The sequence below is a fragment of the Mirounga leonina genome, unplaced genomic scaffold (genome assembly GCF_011800145.1).
Source record: "Mirounga leonina isolate KUSES-001 unplaced genomic scaffold, KU_Mleo_1.0 Mir_413, whole genome shotgun sequence".
NCBI classification, from domain to species: domain Eukaryota; kingdom Metazoa; phylum Chordata; class Mammalia; order Carnivora; family Phocidae; genus Mirounga; species Mirounga leonina.
Window position 1 is genome coordinate 491438 of NW_023270734.1, and position 17652 is coordinate 509089.

At 35.5% G+C, this 17652-nt stretch overlaps 1 protein-coding gene across 2 annotated transcripts in view; it reads left to right on the forward strand.

Annotated features, from left to right (window-relative positions):
• Positions 1-17652, forward strand: part of ARHGAP12 (Rho GTPase activating protein 12) — a 125139-nt gene that overhangs the window by 77282 nt on the left and 30205 nt on the right. For both annotated transcript variants that reach the window (XM_034987175.1, XM_034987176.1), the window contains 2 exons: positions 8416-8541; positions 12425-12499. In XM_034987175.1, coding sequence (XP_034843066.1) covers positions 8416-8541; positions 12425-12499 — 201 coding nt within the window. The remainder of the gene's footprint in view (positions 1-8415; positions 8542-12424; positions 12500-17652) is intronic.

A 17652-nucleotide genomic window follows, 5' to 3' on the forward strand; every position in this document is an offset into this window, starting at 1 on the left:
CAGAGTCCTGGGATCGAGCCCCGCATTGGGCTCCCTGCTCCTCGGGAAGCCTGCTTCTCCCTCTCCCACTCCCCCTGCTTGTGTTCCTTCTCTCGCTGTCTGTCAAATAAATAAATAAAATCTTAAAAAAAAAAAATTAACCATAAAAGAATACCAAGAATAAAAGACCCAAATAAAAATATATTAAAAGTGCCATAAATTGCTCTTCACATATTTCATGCTTGGAAGTTTTCTGTTATCACTCTTTAAAATTATGAAATATAATGCAGTAAAACATTCATGGATTTTTTCCATTTTCCTCATTAATTAGTACTTTTGGAATCTGATTCTGCAGATAAAACCATATTTACCTTTTAAACTTTGAAGTTGTACCAACCCCTCAAATTCCTATAGTGTTTTATAAACCAGAGAATAGCAGTTGAATGATACTCTAGCAACAGTTTGGGTTTTTTTGTTTGTGAGGTGTTGGTTTTGTTTTGTTTTGTTGTGGTTTTTTAGGGGGTCTTTTTGGTTGTTTGTTTTACAAAGAATTGGATATGAAATGGCCTAACTTTATTTTCCCAGTTTGTCTCAATAAAACTTTTTAATGGGAAATAATATTCTAAGTTTAATATGGCTATTATCAACCTTTAGGAGAAAAGATAAGATTAACAATATTTTTATTTGTAAATGAACTGGGAAGAAATTATAGAATACATCAGCTATTTTTCAAAACTGGTACCATTTATAAATACAATCCTATTTAGTGATTAAATTGGAAAGAAAATCTTATGGATAGTGGGAGCCAAAATATGTAATACCTGTGTGCTGGGAAAGGAATATATATTTGGGGATATAACTATTCAATATTGAAAACTATGTGACATTGATTGGTTCTATTGGGCTTCTAAAATACGCGTTCAGATTTTGACTTAAAGATACCAGAATTTAAATCTGCTGAAGGTTTAGTTCACTGAAAATGATTTAGATTATAGAAGAACAATATTTTATTAATATAATAAATAATTTAAACATATGAAATTTTCATTCCACTTGACAAATTCTAATTGTAGCTCCTATCAGTACCTCAACATTTGAGTTATAGAAGAATCTTTTGTTGTATTGCATCTTCCTTCATAGTAGTTTCTGACTGCGTGGAGTACTGAGATCAAACACAAGACTTCTTTTGAGTGATATGTCCCAGGTCGGGGTCCATTGAAAGAAAAGGCTTCCTGGATGACCCTATATAAGGAGCAATTTGGAACCTATACTTAACTCATAGCTAAATATTTCTATTTGTTTTTGTATTAACTCCTATACTCTCCCTGGTCGGAAGACTTATACGTTCAACATTAAGATACCTACTTGTGGAGATGTCCTGGGTGAAAGAAATAAAGAAAGGCAAGGGACTGAGTCATGTCAAAACCTTTCAGGGTAGTTCCACAACAGTGGAAATGGGTGCTGATTGTGATCATTGTTGAGCCATTAGTTTTGTGGTATTAACTCATTTTCTGCCACCATTTGCCACTTAGGATAAAGTCAGAATGGGCAGTTTCTTGAACTTCTAATTAAATTGAATGTGGGGAGGTTTGATTTGGGTACAGTGGGAATGAGGAAATAAGGCAAAATGTTTTAGAACCTCTACTTAGTAAATCCAAAATAAGTTCTGTCAGATGGCTTTGTAACTCCCAGTGCAGATATTAGAAACTTAGCTACTGTTTTCTGAGTACATCTTTGGTGGTCAGCACTGTATAGATGTTGTCATGAATGCAAATGCACAGGGCATGGTCTTTATCCCCAAAGAGTTTGCTATAAATCTGGAAAGAAGCATGTACATATGACAGCTAAGTGAGACAAAATATGTACACACATACATTTATGCATACCTGGCTCTAGATAAGGTGTGGGTGAAGGGGACCATAAAACTAGACTAGAGGAAGGACTGGGAGGGAAAAATAAGGATGAATGAAAAGAGAACAAAACAAAACATCTCCCACTCAAAATGAGTCTGGTATTCAAAATTCCAAGTAAAACACACGAAGAACCCAATGCTAATATAAACATGAAAAAAATCAAGAATCAGAACATTGTACTCCAGTTGAAATTAATTTTGTTAATAACTTAAATACAGACTTTAAATATATTGTAGATGTCTGGAGTTAAATGAAGGCTTTCATTTCAAAAGAACAAGAAGGGCAACCCTCTTGGGTACCTTCCTCTTCGGGAGCTTTGTGCTATCACTCAGTAAACTTTGCTTTGCTGCGCACCAAAAAAATAAAATAAAAAATAAAAAGAACAAGAAATTATGAAAAATAAAAACAAATGATATCTGAATAGGTGAATATGATGAAAAATAGAAATATTTCAGATGAAAAAGTTAGTCATTGCAATTAAAAAGTGCAGTCAGTAGTATAAACTATAGACAGAAGGGCAGAAAGATAATAAATACTAAAGCGTAGTTAAGAGAAATGGAAGATGGGTGGGAAGTTTCCTATATTCATAAACTAGGAATTCCAGAGGAGAGAATGGATGAAAGATGGGGAAATAATATTTAAAAATATAATTTCTAGGAATTTTCTAAAACTGAAGGAAAGCATGAGTCTATAACTGGAAAATATGCCTTAAATACTGACCAGGATAAATAAAAATAAATTTATATGTTGACAAGTTTTACTGGATGTGCAGAACTTCAGTATAGGGAGACAATTATAACAGCTATCAAAGGGTAAAAGACCAGATTACCTGCTCTGATAGATTGCATCTTTGGATCCGTTCTTTACCCATTCCTGTATCAGTGCTCTTTGCTGTTTACCTTTGTAGAGGCCTCCCACTGTGGGTGGGAGTATATTCTGTTACCTGAGTTGAGTCATATGACTTGCTTTCCCTGATGATTTGTGAGCAAATGTATCACAAAGTATAGTATTGAAATGGGCATGTGCACCAGAAAATATAATTAAAAATTAAAAATTTAATTAAAAAATTTTTTAAAGATTTTAGTTTTTTGACGGACACGGCAAGAGAGGGAACACAAGCAGGGGGAGTGGGAGAGGGAGAAGCAGGCTCCCCGCTGAGCAGGGAGCCCGATGCAAGGCTCCATCCCAGGACCCTGGGATCATGACCTGCGCCGAAGGCAGATGCTTCACTGACTGAGCCACCCAGGCGCCCCCAAAAAATTTAATTAAAAATTAAAAAATGAACAGAGCTTCAGAGATCTTTGGGAAAATACAAAAGACCTGACATTCATTTCATTGGAGTTCTAGAAGAAGAAGAGGAAGAGTGTGAGGTTGAAAAATACTTGCAGAAACAATGTTTGAAAACATCCCAAATTTGGCAGAAGACCAACAGAAATCAAGAAGTTGAGCAACACCTAATAAACAGGATAGACCTAAAGAAATCCATCTAGACACATAGTACTCAGATTTCTGAGAACTAAAGACTCCCCCTCTTCTTCCCCCCTAAAATAATCTTGAAAGCAGCTTGATGAAACAACACAGTACCTATAGGGTAATAATGATTTGAAGGGCAGTGGATGTCTTATCAGAAATCATGAAGCCGGAAGGAAGTGTATAACATTTTTCAGATGCTGAAAGAAAAAACTGTAAACCCATAATTGTACATCCAACAAAAATGCCCTTCAGGAATGAAAGTAAAATAAAGACATTTTCAAATGAAAGTAAACTAAGAGGTTTATTACCAGCATCATGTTCTCAGACAATTGCTGTAGGAAGCCCTTCACACAGAAGGGAAATGATAACTGAAGAAAACCTGAAACATCAGGAATGAAGAAAGTACAATGGAAAGGGTGAATATCTGAGGAGACTTGTCTTGAGTTTTAAAAATTATGGTTGACATTCAAAACAAAAATTGAAACATGTCTGAAGTACTCATTGTAGGTAGAGATGATACTTACACCATAAAGAGGGGAGAGTGAAGTGATGTAGTCGTTGGTAAGATTTCTGCATTTCATCTGAAATCATGAAAGGTTTATACTGTTAGACTGTGATAAATTAAGCATGTGAATTGTAATCCCTAGAACAAGCACTAAAAAACTAACAAAATATAGACTCAAGAAACTATAGATGAATTAAAATGTAATAGTAAAAGCTTTTCAAGTAGCCCACAGGAAGGCGGGAAAGGAGAAACTCAAATGAATAACAGGATAGAAAGTAGAATGGCAGACTTGAATCCTAATGTATATAATTACATTAAATGTCTAAACACACCTGTTAAAAATTTTTCAGAAATGATAAAAAACCATGACCCACTATTTGCTTCTACAAGAAAATCATTTCAGATGTAGTGCTATATTACATCATGCTAAAGGTTATTTGTCAAATAATCTACAGTAAATTTCATACTTAATTGTGAAGTTACAGAAGCTTTCTCATTAGAATTAGGAACTAGATTTGAACTTTTTAAAATCACTGCTTCTATTCAACAATAAAGTAAAAATTGAGAAGAGATACAGTTGTTTTGATTATTAGAAAAATCAAGAGAATTTACAAACTCAAAGCTGTTGAGTTGCTGGATATAAAATCAACATAAAAACTACCCATCTCTTGGGGTGCGTGGGTGGCTCAGTCAGTTAAGTGTCTCCCTTCAGCTCAGGTCATGATCCCGAGGTCCTGGAATCGAGCCCTGTGTCAGGCTCACAGCTCAGCAGGGAGTCTTGTCTCCCTCTGCCTCTCCCCTTGGCTTTGTGCTCTCTCTCTTTTTCTCTCTCTCTCTAGAGAATAAATAAATAAAATGTTAAAAAAAAAAAAACACTACCCATCTCTCTAGTAAATCAGGCTTGAGATGTGACAAATTTCATTACCAGCAGTAGCAGTAGGAAGAGTTGTAACTAAGAATATGCCTATTAAAGGTTTGTAAGATCTTTTTTTTTAAAGATTTTATTTATTAGCAAGAGAGAGAGCTTGTGCGCAAGCATGAGTGGGGGAGGGGCAGAAGGAGAGAGAAGCAGACTCCCCGCTGAGCAAGGAGCCTGATGTGGGGATTGATCCCAGGACACTGAGATTATGACCTGAACCGAAGGCAGACACTTAACCGACTGAGCCACCCAGGTGCTCTGGTTTGCAAGATCTTAAGAAAATTTCAGAGCTGAATTGAAGGACGTAAAACCTGAATGAATGGTGCAATACCATTATGATTTTGGATTGGGAGGCTCAGTGTTATAGCAGTGTCCACATTAATTTATAAGTTCACTGTATTTCCATTTACTTTCTTCCTCTCCACCTTTTTGGGAACTGATGCTAAATTTTATTTACAAACAAAGGTCTATAAAGAACCCAAAGTATTCCTGAAAATGGGTGGGGCATGTGAGGGATGGGCTGCTTGTTATGGTGATTAAGATGGGATAGTAAGAGCACACATATAGAGAAATAGACCAGTTTAGAAATAAACCAGAATAGAAAGCTTACATGTAACATCACAAATCAGTGGATTAAGCATGGAGTCTGCAATAAATGTTGCTAAGATTATTGGTTATTCACGTGAAAAATGAAGTGTAGATCCCTTTTTTAAAAGGTTTTATTTATTTGACAGACAGCTAGAGAGGGGAACACAAGCAGGGGGAGTGGGAGAGGGAGAAGCAGGCTCCCAGCTGAACAAGGAGCTGGATGTGGGGCTCGATCCCAGGACCTGAAGTTCATGACCTGAGCCGAAGGCAGACGCTTAATGACTGAGCCACCCAGGCGCCCCCGACGTGTAGATCTTGACCTCACTTCACACTTAATGATTAATTCCAGGTAGATCAGAGATGTAAATGTAATAAGCAAATTCTAAAGGCTACAGAAGGATATATAAAAAATATCTTTGACTTCAGAGTGGGAAGGATTTCTTAAAACTATAATAAGGAAAAACTATAAAAGGAAAGATTGACAGATGTGATTACATCAAATTAAACAAAAATACTTTCTAATATAAAAAGTACCATACACAAAGGGAAAAAGCTGAGCTATAGACTAGGAGAAGGTATATTCAACTCATGTAGCTTACAAAAATGCTTTGAAGCCAAAATACATCAAGAACTTCCTGGTCCTTTCTTTTCTGTAAGAGTAAAAAAAAGCCCAGTTGAAATTGGGCAAAATACATGACTAAGCAATACCAGAAGAGGAAATACATGAAATAAATATGTGAAAAGGTGTCCAAATTTACAGGTAATCAGAAAATGTAAATTAAAACAAGCTAACATTTCACTTCTCACATTTTTTTAATGTGTATGTGTACTTAACCTTTATTTTATATACACCAATGCATATAAATTCAGTAGTACCAAATAAGGTTGTGCAAACCAATCTGTTCTGCTGGTAGAAGTGTAAATTAGTATTACTGCTTTAGACATGTCCATTTATAGCAAAACGGTTAGATTGTATCTACATACAATGTAATGTATATAGCAGTGAAAATATAAGTTAGAACTGCGTACTCATCAGCATGGATATGTTTTGTAAAATAACATATTGAATGCAAAAAGCAAATTGAAGAATGATGCATATGGTAGGACTCCATTTATATAAATTTTAAAACTCTACAAGTATGTGTATTTATAGATAAATAAGTATATATTAAAGTGTGATGACAGTGTTGACCACTGAGTTCTGTGGTGCTACTGGGGAAAAGAGGGAGAGGATTGGAATCTGGAAGATATATTCAGAGGGCATCTAATAGGTCTATATTTTCTTTTTTTTTTTTAAGGTACCTAAAGCAATTGTTTTATATTAGATACGCTAACACTCGTTGGTGGGTTTTCATTATAGTCTTTATTCTTTTGTATATGTTTGAAATAATTCAAATAAAAATTCATCTAAAATTCTTAAAAAATGGTATTTTTAAAGGAATTAGAAAAGTTTGGTTTTTTGGGGGGAAAAGTTTTAAACTTAGCCATCTTGTTAACTAGACTATATTTTATATCTGACATTTTATTTATACTTTGTTTTTGTGAACATACTGCTGCCTGGTAAAACCACCAGCACATTTATCATTGTGATTATTGCCCAGTTTAGTTTCACATTATTTTTGTTTCCACATAGAAAGGATTTCTAAACAACTGTACTAATTACAAAGCTCATAAGCTAAGGTAGTTGTATCTGTTAAAGTTCATACACATGCGTTTACACAACTATACATTTTAATTATTGCTAATGATGATTCTATTGAAAATATAGCTCTGTTTAGGTCTCTCTTCACTAAGAACTTTCTGGCATAGAATTTTTTGAGGGGTAGCCTTTAAGTTTCATCTTTGTTCACCCTAGAAATGATCCCTTTGTGAACTTCTGTGATGAATTTTAAGATTGCTGTTTGTTAAGCAGCGGTAATTTAAAAGCAAATGCCATATGTGATTGCCTTGCTTTGGCAAATTTTAATGTGAAGAATGAAGTAACAGATTTGGGAGATAGTTTGGGGGGTGTGTGTAGCCTAATTTTGGGGAGTAAAGAAATGGCATAGTGTGGAGAAAGATGTTGGAAGATTTTTTTTAATATTAAAAACATTCTTAACAGTTTTACTGAAATTCTAATGAATCATTAAAATTTTAAGATTTACTGGGCTTTTTAGGGGTGGGAGAAGTAGATAGGTATTAGGTATCCTTTGCTTTCAGGAGAAGAATATAGCCTTTAATTTTCTTTTGTCATTTAATTATTTATAATTTATTAAAATTGGCTGTATAAAACAGCATACCTCTTAAACCTCACATTTCTGAAATGTTTATGCTTGGTGATCAATCTACTTGACATTTCAAACACATGATTTAATTATTGATAATGTGTTCTTAATTTTAGATGTTATGGGGGGGCAATTATTATCTAATCTTTGTACACAACTGATATATTCAGGATTGGTCTTTCAAACTAGAACTGTCTCTGCCTTCTGACCTGGTTATGTTTTACAACTTCAGAGAAACAAATAATAGTATGTTTGGCCTATAAATGAAAGCAAAAACAAACAACCCTTTAAATGTGGGGATATTGTTGTATATAGTAATCATCATTTTTAAAACCTAAACCAAAAATTGGACTCGTGGATTTTCAAGGTAGAAGGAACCTTAAAAAAATAGTTTGTTCAATGACCTCATTTTATAAATTATGATAACTAATATTTTATTGGGAACCCACTATTAGGGCAATATTTGGCCTTTTTTATACTGCTTAATTTTTATAACACGTCTGTGAATGAGATGATATTTCTGTTATGTCTGTTTTACAGTTGATGAAACTGAGACATAGGGAGACTAAATATTTTCCCAAAGTAACGGTAACTTGGTCTCTCCAATACCGAAATCTTTGATCATCTCAGTTGGGCCACAACGTGGTCAAGGATGAGAAAACAGGCCAGAAAAATTCCTGTGATGAACTTTGCTGAACATCAAATGTCATGTTTTAGATTCCACTTTTGTTTCTGTTATTTATGAGGTTTTTTTGTTGTTGTTTGTTTTTTTAGTATAATGCTTCATCCCAGCAGCAAAGAGAAATAATTAAAAGTAGGAGCCTGGACAGGCGGCTGCAAGAACCAATTGTATTAACAAAGTGGAGACATAGCACCATTGTGTTGGACACCAATGACAAGGTAGAAACTTCTTGAGAAAATCTGTTGAGAATATTGAATGTTCTTTTTATTCTTTATTTTCCTTAGCTGCATCTCATACTTTGGTAACTATTGTTTTATTGTGTATAGCGTCAATTTGTCCTGGAATGGGTTTTGGTTTTGTAGTTTATCGATTTTTGCACAGTGGACTGACTCATCTGTGGCTTAATAATGTGTATATTTGAGCCTAGGAGGTGGTAGATATTTTTGATAACCCTGTTAGCAAGACCCAGTCATATATCTGTTATTGTTTGTCTTCAGTCTCTGGGAGGTTTTACTAGTGAAGACATTTAATTAATTTCTTCATCCTGTGGGAGAATTGGAATCCCACTCTTCTGTTTCCCTAATTGTTCTCTGCACAAAGGACTTCTTTTATTAATCTGAGAAGTAATGTTCTCTGTTTCAAATAAGGGATAAAGTTTGATGCAAACATCAGAATGGAAAGCCCATAAAGTTTTTACCTTCCATGTGACTTTTTATGTTGTAGCTTCATTTTGGGGATGGAGTAGGAAATGCGTATGAATTTGTAGAACATTAGCCATACTAATGTAAAAATGTGAGGGTGGTGGTAACACTCTAAAAACATTATTATTATTATTTTTTATATTATGTTAATCACCATACATTACATCATTAGCTTTTAGTGTTCCGTGATTCATTGTTTGCATATAACACCCAGTGCTCCATGCAGAACGTGCCCTCTTTAATACCCATCACCAGGCTAACCCATCCTCCCACCCCCCTTCTAAAAACCTTATTTTAAAAAGATATTTGTCACTGGGGACTCTCTTTTTGTTTTACCATCAGACTTCTCTTTTGGCATAATTAACAGGTTTCTTACATTTTCAGGTGTGTTAGTGGAAACAGAATGAACTTTCTTAAGGCATATTTCTCTATGTTTGGGTACTTTCACTTGTAAATTCCTTTATAAATTATCTCAGTCAGTCCAAACAAGTTTGTTTTTTAGTGACTGTAATGTTGGTTTTCATGAAATTAAATGGAAGACTTTTTGTGCAGCTGTAGAAAAGGTCTATATACATTGTGTATAAGATAGACTAATGGAACAACAATGAAAGTAGTAGACCAGTTTGTAATTTATATTTTGTAAGGATAATATGTGATTTGACTGTAGAGGGCATATCAAAGGAAATCTGGAATCTGCTATTGAAGAATACTTGAAAATATTTAGCATTGAGAATAACATGAGTAGCTAAGATTCCTAGAGATTTGAATGGAAAATTCATTTAACTCCAGGAACCAGATTACAATTGAGTGTACACAGAAGGCTTGTAAATGTTGTCATATATAATGCTCTAATGCAAAAGCCATTGTTGAACCAACTCCACTTCCTCTTCGTTTTAAAACAAAAGGGATGATTATTTTGCTGATGTAGACTTATAATTTCTTACTCTTTTAAAATCTTTTTTGAGATTTATTTTCAGTCTGTTATTAGAATAACTTGCCTGAAGTTCTCATGACATTTCTTTTTATAATCTGAGTGTTTCAGAGTTGTGAGAGCATGATTTTCTTAAGACCAGAGATTGACTTTTTTTTTTTTTGAAGACTTTATTTATTTGAGAGAGAGAGAATGAGAGAGAGCACATGAGAGGGGGGAGGGTCAGAGGGAGAAGCAGACTCCCTGCCGAGCAGGGAGCCCGATGCGGGACTCGATCCAGGGACTCCAGGATCATGACCTGAGCCCAAGGCAGTCGCTTAACCAACTGAGCCACCCAGGCGCCCTGACTTATTTTTGATGGAAATGTTTTGTTTTTTACCTGCACCTTAACCTTTATAAATGGAATCCTAGATAAAGTAAACTTTTCTGTTTATTATCACCACCTACTATATATGTTTTGATTTGAGGTTATGGGGTGCCTGGGTGGCTCAGTTGTTAAGCGTCTGCGTTTGACTCAGGTCATGATCCCAGGGTCCTGGGATCGAGCCCCGCATTGGGCTCCCTGCTCGGCGGGGAGCCTGCTTCTCCCTCTCCCACTCTCCCTGCTTGTGTTCCCTCTCTCACTGTGTCTCTCTCTGTCAAATAAATAAATAAAATCTTAAAAAAAAAAAAAAGATTTGAGGTTATGAAAGAGGGACTGTACCTGAATAAACTAGCTGACCAATGTCTGATGAGGGTTAAAGGGTGTGTAACTTGAAATGTAATAAAGAAACCTAATACTATGTAGCAAATATTATTCTGATGATGTAAGTCCTAATTCAGTTGTCAGACAACACTGGAGGAGGTAGATGTGTATGTCTGTGTGTGTGTATATGTGTGGGTGCATCTGTTTCTGCCTATGTATGGTTTTTACTAAAATCTGCTAGTTGTAGGCATTTAAGATACATTTAGATATGCACATAAATTTATAAATATACATGAATATATGTGGGAAGTCCTTGTTATAGGAATTATAATTGTTGTACTTACATTTTTCCTCCATTTGCTGTGGTTTTTATTTCTATAGGACTGATAATCCCATGAAAAATAAATTGTGATTACCATTCACTTATTTTCTACTTTGTGGGTCATCAGATCTTTCTTTCATCTTTTTTCCAAGCTTTTAGTATTAGACACTCCTAGAAGTCAAGAAATCAAAAAGTGAAACATCTGAAGTGGTCAGAAAAAAAATACTTAAATGAGGCTATACTGGATTCGGATATTATGTATAATTTTTTTGGAAAGGTATAATTTGATATGATTTTAATGTTTCCTTCACTAGTAGTATAGGCCTTGGATGTTTGATTTGTAAGGTTGTCCCTTCAAGGATTTCCTTGCTTTCACTGCTATCTAGCTTTTGTGTTTACAAATTTTATATGGTATAAACCTGAAGACTTTTTTCCAAGTGAATGGATATGGTGTTAATGGTTTGTGTATTGTGATTTCATACGAATACCCAGATTTGTTAACAGTACCTCGTCCAGTTTCATAAGCATGGTAAAGTAGATTGATAGAGATGTGGAGATGAATTTGTAAAGACATTATTTGGTTTATAAGAGAATTAATAATCGGTGTTGGCATATGATTTTTCTGATTTTCTTTTCCTGAGATTATTCAAAACATTTAGGGTAATGGAAAAGATTTAAATGGGGCTTGGCTGTTGGTACCAAAAATGTGTATTTTCAGTCTTGTCCTCTATGAAGAGTCTTACAAACATCTGTGTTAGAAATCACATAGTGTGTTTTAATACTGACAAAGCAGAATTGCTTTTAAAATACACATTATTGATTTGCTCCTATTATATATTTTTGTAGGCTTAAACATTAAAACATTTTTTTTTTCTGGTGAGTTATTAATCTTTAAAGTTTCTTCTTTGCATTTAAAAAAATCTCGCTTTTTTTCTAATAATTGGAAAGTTATCTGTAAATTACTTTAAATATTAATGCAATTTAATTAAATGTCTTACATAGCCATTGATTTAAATGAAGTTCTCATTCTGGCAGTTGCCACATCATTCCTGTGACTATTGGCTTGCCTAGTCCTGGGTATTCATACCGACTGCAACAGGAGCCAGTTCGTATGGTGACTTATATTTTTATCCCTAAGTGTTTAGATTTTACCTATTTTAAATGTGGTCAGTTCAGGCTGATAAAACATCATGGTTTTAAGGCAACATGCATCATTTCTTTTTATTAATTCTGTATGCAGTATTTAAACTATAATCAGCATAAAATATGCCATATTTCATAAACTTCCAGACAACTATAGTTTGCAAATCAGTGTCATATTAGTTTCAGAGCTGAATGTAGAAAGGGAATAACTAGGAAAAGATTTTTTGAGCTTCCCTTATTAAGCTCTCCCACCGTGAATAAAGGGAGAAATGTAATGATATAAAATAGAGTAACATTTTTCATTACTTATTTCTTGTAGGAATCTCCAACTGCCTCAAAACCCTGCTTTCCTGAAAATGAATCTTCTCCCTCTTCACCAAAGCACCAAGATACAGTTAGTATGATAGCCTATAGTATAATATAGTCCAGTTATTTCAATCAGTTTCAATAAATTAATTTTCTCTAAATGTAATGTTTAAATATTTCCTGGCTTCTGTTAACTTTCATTGGTTTTTCAGATACTAATCACAATTAAAATAGGTTTAAATTAAGAATTTAATCAGTTTTAGAGACTTAAAAGCCCCTTTTAATGCAAAATAGGGTATCTTCATGATTAATTTATATACCATATTTGTAAGTGACAAATTCATACTTGGTTTTTAAAAAATAAAAATCCCCGGAAAATGCTATCAAATTATACTTGAATCTTTTTTCCTCAGGCCAGCAGTCCAAAGGTAAGCAGTTTCCCTTCTTCTTAATGAGCGCAGGTGTTCTATTCTTAAAATACAATGCCCAGTCTATGCCGGATGAATATTAGAGATCTGTATCTCAACTGTTAAGTTTGCTCTAAACTGAAAATCTCCAGTTGACTCTCTTCAGAGACCTGGTTTAACTTGGATGAAAGTTTACTTGATCTGTGTCTTTGTAGTCCCTCCTATCTTTCCCATAGTTGGCTGATTCTGCTATAACCCCTCAGTGGCTTTCCTTTTCTTTCAGGATGAAGGCCAAAGTTTTTAATGAGGACTATAAGACTGAGCATGCACTGGCTCTTGACTACCTCTCCAGCCTCGCCTCAGACTTCTTTTGTCCTCTTCTTCCCTCCTTGCTTGTTTTCCTCCAGCCGCACTGTACATTTTTCCTCAAAAGAGCCTCCTTTTCAGCTCAAGGTCCTGGTACATGTCATTCCTCTACCCACTGAACCATTTCTCTCCCACATCTTTGCCTGTTAACGTCTGTTCATTCATTAGAGTTCAGTGCAGATTTTGCTTCCTCAGAGAATTTTATTCGAATCTTCTGGATTTGGTCAGTTTCTCTGTAATACTCTTTGTAGCATATAATTTTATGTTACTTGATTATATTAAATAGAATAACACTTTTCATTTTTTATTTCTTGTAGAAACCTCAAACCCTCTCTTTGTGTCTGTCTTCCCTACTAGACAAAGAAAAGCTTCATTAGAGCAGGAACAGAGTAATCTCAGTAACTACTGTGTACCATATATTAGCTGTTCAGTAAATATTTATTGAATGAATAAATGAAACTTTTAAAGCTTTTTAAAAGACAAACTTTTATTGTTATTTCCTTATTTTATAAAACTGTAATAGACTTATTAATGGGATACTTCTGATTTTTTTAGAGGCAAAGGTTTCCACAGATGTCATTTTATTTTTCTAACTCTCTTTCCATTCCCTAACTGAATCAGCTCTTTTATGGTTTATATCACATGTTTTATACATTTCTTTCTGACATTGCTCTGGTGGTTCCCTCTGCCTACAATGGTCCTTGGCTTTTGTACACTTAAAGTTAGAAAAAAAATTTTTTTAAGATTTTATTTATTTGACACAGAGAAGAGAGAGAGCACAAGCAGGAGGGAAGGGGCAGAAGGAGAGGGAGAAGCAGGCTCCCCACTGAGCAGAGAGCCTGATGGGGGGCTCGATCCCAGGACCCTGAGATGAGGACCTGAGCTGAAGGCAGACACTTAACTGACTGAGGCACCCAGGTGCCCCAAAGTTAGAAAAGTTTTTAAGACTGACTCTTTAAGAGGCCTTGCCAGACTAACCTTAGCATAATAGTGATCTCTTCGTCTTTCCCTGGATTTCCAAGTCACTTATCAAATAGTGTAAATGTTACCTCATGGACCCCCCTCATCTCCCTACTAAGGTTTTAAACTCCTGCTAAAGGATTGAGTGACTACTTTCCTCTTTTTTGTCTTTTGGATTATTTAACACTGTCCTGGGTACATAAACATTAAAGATGAAAGTGACCATGATTTTAGTGGTGGTGTCAAGAATTATTGTATGAATCTAAGGTGTTGTTACTACAGTACTCTAACAATGCATCTAGAAAAAAACAGAAAACCCTTCTAACTTATTTTAAATATAGGTAATACGTAATTGCTAAGGAGACCTTTTATAAATTATATTTTGGTAAAAAGGAATCTTTAGGTTAGCCTAGAAACATGAATTTGCAAATGTTCCACATGGAGTTAAAAAGTCAGTTTGCAAATTATTTCCCAAACCATGTACCCCTTTTCTCAAATTGGACAGCAGCTAGACCATCCTGGATTCACGATACCCCCTGCTGGCCACCACTGGGAACTGCCTCACCAGTATTTTTCTTTCATTGTTTGGTCTTAGAGTGAAAGATGAAATAGCTTTTGTTCATTCTACCTGAGTCCATTCTTTTTTGCCCATAAACATACAACTCTGCATTCCCGCTCCAGAGGGCACCTCTTCCATGCTGTCTTGCCCCTCTTCATTGAGGCTTTTTCCCTCCTTGACTTTTCCCTCTCTTGGCCCTTCGCTCCCTCCTCTCAGCTTGTGCTGTTTCCACTGAGTCTCACCTGTTTTTCTCACTCTTACCCAGTTAATACAAGGAGATATCTTTTCCCTCTTTGTGAGTTAAAATTCTAAGCCTTAGTGGTAAGAAAAAGGAAGCTACAAATTTAGGAATGAAAATCCTGTAATCAGTGTTAGCTATCTGATGTCATCTTAAAATCTCTGCAAATGGCCCATCTACCTCTTTAGTCTCTTCTGTTTTGTTTTTATAAAAAGCTTGATTGAAATGTAATTCATACACTGTGTGATTTGCCCACTTAAGTGTACAGTTAAGTGGTTGTTAGTATATTCAGATATGTGCAGCTGTCATCACAGTCAATTTTAGAATATTTTCATCGCCTCAGGAAGAAACCACGTTCTGTTTGTTATCACCTGTCTAACCTCCACGTCTCACCAAGCCCTGAACAACCAGGAATCTACTTTCTGTCTCCCTGGATTTGCCTATTCTGGACATTTCATAAGAATAGAATCCTATAGGGGCGCCTGGGTGGCTCAGATGGTTAAGCGTCTGCCTTTGGCTCAGGTCATGATCCCAGGGTCCTGGGATCGAGTCCCACATCGGGCTCCCTGCTCCACAGGAAGCCTGCTTCTCCCTCTCCCTCTGCCTCTCCCACTGCTCATGCTCTCTCTCTCTCTCTCTCTATCTCTGTGTCTCAAATGAATAAATAAAATCTTTAAAAAAAAAAAAAAGGAATAGAATCCTATAATATGTGGTCTTTTTTGACAGACTTTGTTCATTTAGCATGATGTTTTCATTTAAGCTCTTCTAATTAAACCAGATTTAAAATTCCATCCCTTAATACAAATTTTAAACATGTTCATTTTTTTCTTGTTTCATTTCCAATTTTCAGATGCATTATTGTTATTTTTCATGGCCCCTTCAAATCCTTTTTTGAAATTCCCAGCATATACTTTTTAAAAAGATCAGTGTTCTATTTCTGTACAGTATGAGTACAGTGTGGGTTAAATAGGATTTTGTGGACTGATCTAAGAACCCTGTCTCTGTCCCAGTGTATCTACGACAGATGTGCATTTTATTTTATTTTTTAAAGTTTTTATTTAAATTCCAGTTAACATACAGTATTATATTAGTTTCAGGTGTACAATATAGTGATTCAACACTTCCATACAACACCTGGTGCTCATCACAACAAGTGCACTCCTTAATCCCCATCACCTATTGAATCCATCCACTCACCCACCTCCCCTCTGGTAACCCTCAGTTAGTTCTCTATAGTTAAGAGTCTGTTTCTTGGTTTGTCTTCTCTCTTTATTTTGTTAAATTCCACATATGAGTGAAATCATATGGTATTTGTCTTTCTCTGACTTAATTTGCTTAGTATAATACTCTCTAGCTCCATCCATGTCATTGCAAATGGCAAGATTTCATTCTTTTTTTATGGCTGAGTAGTACTCCAGATAAATGTGCATTTTGAAGTTACCAGTCACTGAATACTGAGTAAAATTTAAGAATATATAATTTGGAAACTTGAGTTTTTGACCCTGTATTTCCAATTATGGTATTAAAATGCATTGGAGAAAAGAATGTTTTAACACTTCCTTTAGCAAAAGTATTATGGACATATTAATTTTTTTCATTGAATAGAACTGTTCTAAAGCCTTTTTAAAAAACATGATTTAAACATCTGATTTTTTAAAACACTAGTTCTTTAAAATATATATATATTTTTAAAGATTTTATTTATTTATTTGACAGAGACACAGCGAGAGAGGGAACACAAGCAGGGGCAGAGGGAGAGGGAGAAGCAGGCTTCCCACCGAGCAGGGAGCCCGATGCGGGGCTCGATCCCAGGACCCCGGGATCATGACCTGAGCTGAAGGCAGACACTTAATGACTGAGCCACCCAGGCGCCTCTACAATATATTTAAAAAAATTTTTTTTTAGAGAGGAGAGAGAGAGAAGGGGGGAGGGGCAGAGGGAGAGGGAGAGAGAGAATCTTAAGCAGGCTCCATGCTCAGCACAGAGCCCAACACAGGGCTTAATCTCAGGACCCTGAGATCATGGTCTGAACCTAAATCAAGAGTCAGATGCTTAACCAACTGAGCCACCTACGTTCACCTAAAATTTTTTTTTTTTTTATTGAGGTGAAATTTCAACAGAAATTTCAACAGAAAACTAGCTATTAACCATTTTAAAGTATACATTTAAATGGCATATAGTATATTTACAGAGTGTGCAGTGATCACTTCTACCTGGCTTCAGGACATTTTCATTACCTGAAAGGGCAACCCATTCCCATTAAGCATTCACCCCACATTCCCCCATCACCTTTCCTCTCCCCTGGCAACCACTAGTTTGTCTTCTCTCCTCGTCAACTTACCTGTTCTGGAAGTTGCATCACCTGGTTCTTCTTCAACCACTGTATCACTGTGCAAAGTTACTCTGTATTAAAAAAAATACTTCATGATTAACTGAAGATAAGGATTTTGATGGGTTGTATTGATTTGGGTATATAATAATTGTTAGCCAAATTGGGAAATTCCTGTTTCACTAAATGAATGCAACATTGATTAGAAATTCTAGACCCTGTAGGGGCACCTGGGTGGCTCTGTTGGTTAAGCGGCCGACTCTTGATCTCAGCTCAGTTCTTGATCTCTCAGGGTTAGGAGTTCAAGCCTCACATTGGGCTCCATGCTGGGCATGGAGCCTACTTAAAAAAAAAAAAAAATTCTGGAGACTGCAAAGTGATT